The sequence below is a fragment of the Sipha flava genome, unplaced genomic scaffold (assembly GCF_003268045.1).
Source record: "Sipha flava isolate LNK unplaced genomic scaffold, YSA_version1 220_pilon_pilon, whole genome shotgun sequence".
Lineage (NCBI taxonomy): Eukaryota > Metazoa > Arthropoda > Insecta > Hemiptera > Aphididae > Sipha > Sipha flava.
The window spans coordinates 1-13047 of NW_020272849.1; the positions used below are offsets into that span (position 1 = coordinate 1).

A 13047-nucleotide genomic window follows, 5' to 3' on the forward strand; every position below is an offset into this window, starting at 1 on the left:
CCCCCCCCCCCCCCCGTCGGCTCAAACGTCGTTGGTGTCGGGATCTTTTAGACTGAAAATGTGCTAGTTTAGCAGTCACGTCATGGGTCCTATCACTGGATAGGTTCCCAAATCTTTGTTTCTTGTCCGTCATATATTGTTAACATATTTGCTTATTGTATTTTTTCTTTTTATACAGATTGTAAATTTTATATATTTTAAAATAAAAAATAAAAAAAAAAAAAAACTTAATTTACAAATCAAATAATGAATATTAATTAATTTACTTAACTTTTATATTATATTCAATTATATTTTTCTATTATACATATATTAGTATGATATCAATCAAAATTGTTTGTATACTTTTTGATAACTTAAAAACTATATTCATTATCCTTTTGAAATGTTAAGTACTTTAATGAAAAAAAAAAAAAATCATTTTTCTATAAATGCATCATTCATTATGTACATATTAAATAGTTTTGGTATAACGATAGTCATAGAAAAATAAATCAAAGTATGTTTTATAAAAAAATATTAATATTTTGTTCACAAAATACTAAATATTAATAATCTTTTATAAAAAAAAAAAAATGGTAATATATTGATTATATATATATTTATTTCCGTGGTAAAAGTTATTAGTTGTGGATGGGCAATAGGTTTACATGTTTGTCCGTTTAATGTGACACTCAAAACGTTATAAGTATCGTTATTATATTTAATTATTCATTCTTGGTAAAGGTCATATATATGCACACATAGACAAACTTAACGCTGCACGTTTAACATAAATGATTCCTTTTTCTATAGACCATTCTACAATTCAACCCTAATGTTGGACCAAATCTTCCATGTTATATAAGCCAGTTGAAAGGCGATTCGAATTTAATAATCGGACTTGGGATACCACCTTATGGAATACTTATAAAGAACACATGTGGTAAAAATTAATGTTTTTATACAATGCTTCTTTTATGGAAATATGAGTTACACTACGATTATATAATTGAAAAACATTCCGTGAAATAAGTTTTGTGTGTAGCACAAAAACAAGAATCCTCTTAATTGGAACAAATGTATCTGGAAAATGTGCTTTCACTTTATTGTACAAGTTTCACAATAATTCTTTTAATGAAAACGAATTTGATTTTTTATCTAGACAAAATATATGAAAGTTATAAGTCAATTATGTATTATATTGTTTATTATTAATAAATGTAAATTAATTATTTTGTAATGATTTATATCGCGGAGTGTTATTCACAGTGTGTTGCGGATTGTACTCACGGACTGACTGAATGAACGTCTGACCAGCCGGTATATATATATCGGCGTCGATTGTCTAGAACATTCTCGAAATTACCTTAACGAGATAATCATCGCATATTCTAGAACATGGGATTTCCCCTTATCCACTGACAATATTGTAAACAACTTAAACGATTCGCGGTGCGTTGTTTACGTCACCACAGATTTTTAATATTACCTCTCCGATGATTGTGTCGGTCTGCCTCTTGACAACCGTAATTGACTCTTCAAGTGTGGAATAAGGTGACCAATTTATATTTTAAAATTACAATAACTTTCTTTTTTAACTCACTTATATTAATTTTATTTAAATTACTTATACACTCATTAATACACTTATTTTAAACTTTTATAGAATGTTTTACAATTTATTTTATTTATATTATCAGATTAGACGATCTGCGTATTCTTTTACGCTCGCCTTTGACCGTCTATACAAAAGAATAAGAAGAACGCATCTCCTTTGTGTTTTAAAATGTTGCTCCTTATATTTAATGTCCCCTGTGTGTGTGCGCGTGTATGTGTTTACGTGTGTGTGTGTGTGTCATATTTTATCTTTAGTACTTATGACCTATTCTTATATTTAATGTGTATTGATTATTATAATTATAATTATTTAATTGTACATTCAATTTTTTTAAAACAATATGAATGCTTAGGTGCATATCATTACAATTTACAATGTATTATTTGACCTGGTAAGCGTTAAAAATGTAATAAAATAAATTAATTTAAAATAAGAAATAATCATCATCCAGTATATCATTTGGAGTTGTTTTGTTTAACATTTAGGATTGATAATTTACAAAAAAATCCATAAAACTTTTTATTTTAGCATATAACTTTGCTGAGTTGAATTCCATTGTTGATTTTTACTACGTTGAATCAAGGAGAATAAATCCATGTTTACCTGACGTATTCAACGGCGTAGTCCCCGTTGGAAAAACCGAACACGGCACAAATTATTATTTGGGACTGGTAACAATTATTAACTCAATATTTAAATACATTTAATAATAATTTAAAATATTTTAAACCATAAAAGCAATTTTTGTTTTTTTATTAACAAATAGGATTTTGATAAAACAAAATTGTGGTTTTTAGATTCAATTGTTATTGTGTATATCTTTTGATTCATTTTTATTTTTATTTCATTTCTGTTTATATGATTGTACTGGCTCTGATAATTCACTTTTTGAGATGCTACATCTGGCATGTCTTTATTTTAGTTTTTATCAGTTGTTAAAACATTTATAAAAAGAGAAGAAAAATTAAACAAAAAATATCAAGTATAATTATAATAGATTAGACTAGGTTTTCGAAGAAAATTAATTTTGTTCAACATACCTAACTAAAAAAAATAATAAAACATTAAAGATCTATGAAATTGTTATGTTTTCTACACTTTTTTTCGTATAAAATTGATAACATTATAATTATATCTGGACAAATCATATTGAAAATCTTTAAAATTTAAAGTACACAGTTGTTCATACATACTTGAAAAACAAATAATGTATATTTGCAGCATTTATATAATTAGGAGTTTTTATGACTTTTAATTTTAACACCTCATACATTTAATATAAGATTATTTTACTTGATGTATTGTTTTAGATGGAAGAAAAAAAAGTTTCATGACATCTTTGGAATAATAATTATTGAATAATAATTATCCATCATTATCAACCATCTATTTATATATACATCCGAATCTTGTACATTGGCGTAACTAGGTCTAAATTATTGGGGGCTGAAGCCCTACAAATAAATTTAATCAATATGAGCAATGGGGAGCTTTGCCCCCATACCCCCAATTACCGTAGCCACAGAACAATAATTATTAACTGAAATAATAACAATCATAAAATATTATTACCATGCTATATTATCAAAAATCATGTACCTACTTCTATGTAGTATATTTTACATAAAATATGACATAATACCACCGTAGTATTCCATCATCATCCGTCACATTTATTAGATAACAATATTATTATTAATTATGTAGAATTGTATGAATTACAAAATAAACTATAATAATAATATTTTATATTTATACAATTTACTTTTGAATAATTCTCTGCGTCATATAGGTACTTATATTATTTAGAATGCATCTCACTATCCCATGCTTAAATTATCATTAAATTTTAAATAATAAAAAAAAATTAGAGGAGCTATAATATATTTGAGGGGGCTAAGCCCCTCTAAGTCCCTTCTTAGTTGCGCCAATGATCCTATATCTTACATGATTTCTTATCACGATATGTTTCTAATTAACAGAGTATTCAAGTAAAACTCAATAGCAAAATCTTTGCAGATTAATGTTTCGCTGACTTCCTGTAAACATGTTATTATTCACAGGAAGAAATCAGTGAAATCCTTTCAGAAACACAAATAGATAAGAAAAAACTCGTATACGTTCTTCAATTCGGTCCCTATGAAAAAGATGTCCCAAAAATGAAATCGTATCATCATGTAATGATCATTATCATGCATCATTACATATTTGGGCACTTTTTTTTAAAACTCGATATTACTCATGTTCTAGGTGTGTACAAATCAATATAATTGCTCCACGTGGTGTATTGAAAATACAAAGAATTTTTTTTCGAAGGTAAATAGTAATGTTTATTAGTTATGCAAAAATATTTTTAAAAACTAAGTATGGAAATTGGAATTTCACTTGAATAAACTATATAAATACTGAATAAATACTATTAAATATTTAATAAACATAATTTTTTTTTTTTTTTGTAATTAAATAAGCACCTTTTTTTCAATAAACATAATTTTTTTTTAAATTTTTTTTTTTTTTAAATTTAATTAGACTATATTTTCAAATGCATGGGTTTGTTAAACAGCATCAGTAAATCTGAACCAAATTGTTTACATTTTAATTGGCACTAAATATTCATGAAAAATTATATTAAGAAGTGTTTGATGAAAAAAAAATTGCATTGCCATTTGAATGCAGGAGCCGATATGTCTTGGTATACTTCTGTCTGTAGTGAGCTGTCTTAGAAAAAAATCATTCAGTACGTTTTGTGACGAAGTCTATGTTTGTCGCAAATTCCTTTTCAATGGTACAATGTAGATAACTGTTAAAGAAAATAAATTAAATACATTTGAATGCTCAAGGTTTATTTATTTACTGATACAGACGAAACTTACTAGTGGCAACTGCGTTGTAAATTGCTAATATATATGCATTACGTATATCAGTGCTTAGTGCAATTATTTCTTTATTGTAATTAACTTAGATTATTAATTGAAATAACGCTAAGTTAACTATAAGTTCATTTTTAAGTTAATTGATGTAATTCTCATATGAATTAACTTAATTGTTAACTTTATTGAACATAAACTCAATTCACTTGACTTAACTGAGTTAAAAAATATCATTAACTTGACTATCCATCTAATTTTGTAACACAATATTATTTGAGTATAATTACGCTATTCCCCATCTTTACTTAATGGGAAGGGGAGGCAATTTTTTCTTTTTTTATATATAAATTTGGCATAGCATTGAAAACGTATATTTTATATTGCATAGGAATTTGTACCTGTTATTTTATTTTTTAAAATTATGTTAATGTTTTCTTATAATCAGGGCTTTGCATCCGAATTAATCCGAATCCTGTAACACCCCTAAAAACCCTTAAATAATCAAACACCCAAAACCCATATAACCCAAATGATTTTTTTTTTTTAAACACCCGAATTAACCGAAACCCGAATAATGTTTTATTTTACAATCTTTATGTGATATATCATTTTGTATGTATTTTTGTGATTATTTCAGTTCGTCATTTGTTGTTCAATAGTAAAATTGTTATTCACAAGTATAGTTTCACAAATAATATACAAAATTGTTAATTAATCTAAATGTATCTAAATAAAGAATATAGCAATACATCATATTTACAGTTGTGCATCAATGGTATATTATGTTGAATATTCAAGTGTGAACAACTGGGATACTATTTTTAAAATCATCCCAAGCGGATACGTCGTATTATTATAATTTAATAGGTAATAGCATGGGGTAGACACAACACGGCGGCAACGAAATCAGCGGCTATTTTAATTGAGGTACTTTTGTTATCAGATTATAATCAGTGATAACTGATATTCGTTATTAATTTTAATTTCAACTATGGTAATTGTTCAATATGTGATCTACCAAACAATGTGAAACAAGGTGACCAACTGGGTACCAAGAAGTTTTTACTTGTGGATCACTTTTTAGATAGTATGTCTACCATAATACAGGCCCATGTCCAGGATTTCAGAATGGGAAGTGTTTAAAAAAAAAAAAATGTATAAAATAGATTCATCGATGATTAAATAGTATTATACAGATATTTATATAAATTCTTTTAGTATATTAAAAACGTTTATATCGATATAATACTATAAAATGCAAATCATTGTTGTAGTAAATTTACAAATACAATTGTAATACATTTACAAAAATACAATTTATATTTTTTTGATAATGATAGAAGGTTGGGGGTTGATCCATGGTCATACCATAGTATAAGACTTATAAGCCCCCCAAATCTCAAACTCTTATTGCACCTAATACCTTGAAAAATAATACTACTATTAGTAACATTTGAAAATGCGCAGTAGCTTATAATGAATATTACTACCGTTTCATGATGGAATAAAATGTTACTAACTTCCTACTGTACCTCAAATAAAATGACTGACTGATTTCATTATTGTCCTATGCTGCCCATGTAATTTGTTATCAGTGTCCATTCTGTTTCATTCTGTGGTAATAGGTATTCTACGAATCACCGAGTTTATTTATTGTAATACTGTAAGTCTGAAATAGAACTGATGTCTCACGTATGATTACCTAAATTGTTGTTCGCGTTATTCGATTTTATTTGTCAGTGTATGGCGTGTAGTACACATGTCTATGTCGTGATGTCGTGAATTGTAAATTTTTGTTGATGTAATAATTTCATCGTATCATTCATAAGTACAAATTATTATTTTATATCCTAGCTAGTGCATTTTAGTGCACACTGTGCATGCACCACAAACCATAAGCGGAAATTTGGTGAAATTTGTGAAGAGGCTGAGCATTATTTGCTTATTATACCTAAGAATACCACTGTGCGCAATTATTTGTTTCAACAAGGCAATTTACGAAGTTTGACAATTTGACATTTTTAATCAACAATTTAAACAAAAAAACAATTAAGTGCCTTATATTAAACATTTTTGGCGTAGGTGTTCTAAACAGATATTATTAATTAATTAAATAAAACAACCTGTACAGGTTTTATTATACATTATTAATATTACATTAATTGTGATCGTTCCAAGTCATGAAAAGAAGTTAGTAAAATTTTACGAATTTGATTTAATTTTTATCACAGAATATTTTTTTTTAATTCAGTTATTAAAAAATGCATTTTACAATTATAATAATTATTGTATTTTTAGTCTCTTAACAATTTTTAGAACTAAAGAGGCTAAGACCTGTACTTTATATTTCTGGGGGGCTTAGTCCCTTCAAGACCCCCCCCAATTCCCACCTATGCCACAAACACAAATGCAGAATACAAAATAGTTTGTTTTTTGTCACATACGATATGCCCACAATAACTAAGAGTAGGACATAGTGTTAGTATTTTAATTTTAATAGATATTATAATTTATAAGTTTTATACACATATAAAATAACCCCCTCTTCCCTGAAAATAAATCGTAGTTACACCATTGCTTGAAATTAACATAATGATAGTTTGGTCTAAAAACTGTTGCATAGTTGTATAAGAAATTTATATTTTATCACATAGGCAGGTAACAAAATATATAAATATTTCATTAGTGTAGGGGGGCTTACCACCCTCCACCAATGAAAAATAATATTTTTCCTTGACTACTTAACACCCGTATTAACTAAACGGTTATTAACAACCAAACGTTTGTTTAAATGTTGTATTGCGGTGTTTGAACACGAATATATGCAACACCCGAAACCCGAAACCCAAAAAAATTATTCGGGTGCACAGCCTTGCTTGTAATACGTTTATTGATAAATAAATAAATTTTTATTCTTTTTATTTATATTTAAATAAAATATAGCATACTTTCACCTCGTGTTTTTATTGATTAGTTATATGAATCTATAGAATAATTTATTTTTCTTAATTTTTTCCAGGGCGTTTTTGTGCGTAAACAAAATGCCGGATGTAGTATCGCATATTTTGAGCTTGATGACATACAGAATGAATGTGGATGTGGTGCTTTTATCGGAGTGAAAAACATTGTGGCAGGTTACCGTGGAGGGGAAATGCAACCATGCGCAAAATTTGACGTCAAAAGTTCGACACTGATATAAACCAAGCCTTATCATTTTTAATTATGTTTTAAATTTTCATCATCATGAACGCACTTTATATATTTATTTATGTCATTGAAATAATATTTATCAAAATATACAGAAATATTTCTTAACGGTTCGTGTTGTATCAAATCAATATGACAAATTTTTACTTAATTTTTTTTTTGTTTCTGAGTAAAATAAAGAATAAATTGGTATTATCGTGGTGATGTATTTTTTTTTCTGTATTTCTATACACGATTTCGACCGAAAGATTTAATTTGATTATTACGGCTAGGGATATTTCTGATAGGAAATTATTTCAAGTTAGTTCTTTGATGAGAATTAATTTTACAATGAAAAATTTACAAAGTTCTATAAATTCTATTATATACATTTTAAACTGTAACAAAATACCCTATTTTTTGTGAATATGTTGATACCAAAAACTCATTTATCGATATTTTGTGGTATACCTACCCACTTTTAATTAAACACCATCGATATCACAGAAAAAAACACATTTATTTATAGTTTATACAATCTGTGAATGCCAGTTCATGTCATGTATTTACATTGGTATTGACAAAAGTCTTGACTCACATTTAGTTTTAGAGATCATGACCCCGAAAAAAGACTACCTATAGATGATTAGTATTGCAATATGTCACATATTACCAGTTAAAATAATAAAAATGTAACACGTAGAAATCGAACGATATGTAATATATTATGCCGTATGCTAACAAATACGAAATATTATTAATGTAATTGTAAAATAATAAAATGTAACACATCGTAAAATTCACACTCGTAAAATATAGAAATCTAAATATGAACAGAAATAAAAAACCGTGTGCACGCGCAAGCGTATGAGTCACTCTTTCTACCGAATTTCGTTGAACAGTTAATAATAAATACATGAATACAAATTTATGTAAGTATATATGTATTTAATATTAATTCATTCCAATTTATTTAATAATTGAAAATTTTCTTTGCGTAACACCTTATAAGCTTTCCGCGTACCATACGTTGAGAAGCGCTGCGATCGTTGGTTTATTATTCGTTAGCTGGTTTATTATTCATTAGTTGTTTTATTAATCAATAGTTAGTAGTTAAACCGACTTATTTTCTTATCATTTACTACTGACTAAGTCGTTAGTCGTTACTGGGTGGTCTCAACAATCTGCTTAAATTAAATCAATTTAATTAGTGATGGGTTGAACTGTTCGAATTTTGAACCGAATCAAACCGAACCCTTGATGTTCAGTTCGGTTCAAAATTCGAACTCGGCATGAAAATAAATTGAACCGAACTATCAAGCATCTTTTTCTGTTCAAAAACCAAATATTTGAAATATTTGTATAATTCTTCAAAAGTTATTTTTGAAAAATAAAAATTGATAATGATTATTTAGAAAAAATAATTAGACCATTGGCGGTAGAAAGTGATAATCTCTAGCGGGCACGTTATGCATTATTTATAATAATAATGCTATTATTATGATAATAATGTTATTTTTCCAGTGGCATGTTTTTATCCACCCTCCGTCGACCAAAACATTAATAAGTTGTATATCGCCAATATAGGCATTGTATCTACATTCATAAATTAGCTATTTTTGTTATTATTATATTTATTGTAGAGGTTAAAATCTTTTTTGGGTTGATCCATGGTAATATTCCAATAACGCGACTGTGTTGTTAATAAAAACATGTTTACAACTCACGTCTTGCATTATAAATTGTACTAATCATTCTATATTTATGAATTATAGGTATTATTGCTATTTTTTTTATATTTTATTAAAATGTACTGATTGTATTGTCATAACACTCAATACTCAATACTCAATGAATATTTTATAAGCTACAAGACAACGTGAGTTTCACGTTGAGAAGCACAATCCTAAGTAACAATCAAGTATTCAATAAATAATACACAAATATTTATTTTCTAATATTGTGAAAATTAAATAAATATTCAACATTAGTTTTTGATTGATTAAAAGTTTTTTTTTATATTTGCCCAATATTGAATAATCATTGAATGAACCAACCCAGACAGTAAAAGAACATTTAAATAAAAAATAACAATAAAATATTAATAAATTAATATTGAAATTACTATAACGTTTCCATTTAATTCCAAAAAAAATATTAAATGTTAATTTAACATTTTCAAAACATTTTTTGGCCACAAAAATAATGTTTGAACAATGTTAAAATCAATAATTTTGTTTTAATTTAATTTAATGTTAATATATCGATTATACAATATTATTAGTACTCTAAAATATTATGAAAACCTTGATATTAAACTATTACAATATTTAATTTACAATATTATTTTAAAAACTTTCTGGAATATATTTATTCATTATGTTATCAATGTTTGTTTAAAAAAGTATATTTATTAAATATACAATGAAACCTCTGAATAATATAATAATAATATAATAAAATAAGAAAATAATTTGCCACTGTACCCCAAAAAACCTTCTTCATTTGAAGATATCTGTTAAAGGATAGGGTTCACTGTATATACTGCATACAACATTGCCATGTTTAATAGTATTGTGCAGACCACACTTCAGAACATTAGATGGAAGGTACCTCAAATTCTTGTTAAGTTTTTTTAATAATATCGAAAAAAAGTTGTTGTATAATTTAAAATTATAACTTTTTATTAAATTTATATTGTTAGGAGTTAAGATAAATAAATAATATGCATGTTAGTTAATGAAAAAAAAAAAATGAATATAATTTATCATGATACATTTATAACACTTTCAATTTAGATAGCAATATATACTTTTTATTATTTTATTGCTAAAACTTATTAGCAAAATACATTTTTTTTTTTTTGATAGACATAAGCAATATACACTTTTATTTATTTATTTATTATTTTTTTTTTTTTTTTGCTAAGACTTTTTAGTATAAAAAAATGAAATTAATGAAACTATCAAATAAATACATAATAATATATAATCATAACATATTGTAATACATAATCATAACATTGTTAAATAACATATTAATTTTCTTCTTTTTTCTTTTTTCCCCTGAAAGAGGCATGAGATAACCTAATTGCCAATGGTGTATCTATTTCTTTTTCGGTACACATTTTATACTTCCCATAGATTCTTAAAGCATCTGAAACATAGAAGTTATATAATCAATATTGATACTTATACTATACTATTTAAAGTGTACTCGTGTCAAATTACATGAACAATTTATAAATTTAATAAACTAATCATGAGCTTCTAAATAATCTTTAATGCACTATAACTTTTGCGTTCATATATATTTTGTTCAATGAACATTTAATGATTTTTTATGTCTAACCTAAGTAAATCAAATTGTTAATATGAATCATAGACAAATCGTCCTGTTTAATATCAATTCATTTAGATTGATTTAATTTTTTATTGAAATTATGACCCAAATATACCATTTATTATCTATAGCTATAGTAAATATTGACTTACCATTTTATATTAAATATAATATTATTACAAAATATAGAGCAGAAATGTATTTAAAAAAAATATAGGACACAGATGTGTATAAAGACTATGACTATACTTTTAATGAAATATAAAGTGTATAATATAAAAAATATCTACTTTACCTATGACTAAGCGATAACAGGATAAATTGGCAAAAGATATTTTATTTTTTAATCCATATAGGGAATAGTTGACAAGAAACTGATCACTGAACAACCTCATCATAATACGTCGGACACTATTTCCGAGATCTTTATTACCCATTAACAATGAAATTCTATGAACTTATATAAGTATATATAATATTATAGTATGAATAATACAACAATATATTTATGTAAAAATTATCATTATTAATATTAAATAATTACCTATATTCGCCTAAATTCTATGTCTTTTATTTTATTTTCCAATGCTCTTAGTTCATTATCATTTGTTATGGAAAATAATAAATATATGTCAATTTCATCATTAAATGAAGAGATTAAAGAAGATTTATCAATCATCAGTTTTAAAATATTTTCATAATTTGAATGAGCAGTATAAATCAAACTGTTCATTTCATGTTTTAAATGTATTAGTGAACTTAACACCAAACTTTGAAAATCTAATTAAAATGTAAGAAATGTATTTATTTAATTAATTATTTTTTTATATAAATTGAAACTGTTAGTACCTGCAGTAGATGTCAATTTGGGTTAAAAATTATTTGTGTTTGGTTTACTATTTTTAGTTATGATACCTTCGACCTTGTGGCCTTTAAAATTAAACAATAATTTATTATAAATAGGGTTGTAAAATTTCATGAAATTTATTTTCATGAAATATTTCATGAAAATGTCATGAAATATATAACTTGAGTGAAAAATAAAAATTTTGTTTTATTTCAGTAAAAATATAATGCTTTTTGTTTTATTTTTTATGGAATACCTTTTGTATTATTAATTGTACTAAATAGAAATAAAAATTAATTTATATAAATTAACAATTAACACTATATTAGTTTATAGTTATTATAATTTATAAATATTGATTTAAGAGGTAAGAGACCAATAGTCATTGAAACACCTGAAGAAATTTTACAAAATATAAATGAATTTATAAATAAGTTGCCAGTAGTCACATTACTCATCAGCTATCACATTATTTCAGATGTTTCTCATCAAAAAAATATATCGGTACCTAGTGAGTTTAAAAGTTAAGCACATATTTATAAAATTTATTGTGAATATTGTGAAACACGCAATATTATATCAGCATCTGGAAATGTTTTTAAAGAAAGATGAAAATTACAATTCAATATTGGAGTACAATATTAAATTATATTTATATACAAATAATAAATAAAATAAATATATATATATATATATATATATATATATATATATATATATATATATATATAGACAATATTTCGATCATATTGGAATTTATTGGAATATTTTGAGGGATTAGGTTTAAAGAATCTTGTGAAAAATTTATTGATGAAGAGACAGGATGAGTCTCAATTTCCTGATATCCTAATACATATGTATTTTCTTCATCTAATATTCTGGATACACCAATTTCCTGGAGTATATCCAGTTCATTTTTAATTTTCCTTCTCTTAGTTCGTGTACTTTTAATCATTTTAATAAAAATTAATATTTACCTATACGCCTAAAATTTAATAATTATTTATTTCAAATATTAAGTTAATAAAGCAACTAGGTGTATAAGAAAAAGAATTGAATATAATATTTTACATAGGTAGAGTAATTTTTAATAACTATTATTCTTAGTTTGATACTTTCAGGATACCACTATTACTTTAATAACTGTGTTCGATTACTATCTTAATCTATATATAATTATATATGTTCAAAGTACTCTACAC

General features: G+C 25.5%; 1 protein-coding gene and 1 pseudogene across 1 annotated transcript; one reads left to right on the forward strand and one right to left on the reverse strand.

The window, feature by feature from the left end:
* Positions 1 to 799: 799 nt before the first annotated feature.
* Positions 800 to 7824, forward strand: LOC112683137 (the record flags this gene model as incomplete). The annotated part of the gene is given in 5 exon segments (XM_025554037.1): positions 800 to 925; positions 2129 to 2271; positions 3664 to 3777; positions 3851 to 3916; positions 7490 to 7824. Coding segments are annotated over 5 exon segments (629 nt in total), but the record flags the coding sequence as incomplete, so codon positions are not given.
* Positions 7825 to 10699: 2875 nt separating this feature from the next.
* Positions 10700 to 11731, reverse strand: LOC112683122 (annotated as a pseudogene).
* Between the last annotated feature and the right edge of the window lie 1316 nt (positions 11732 to 13047).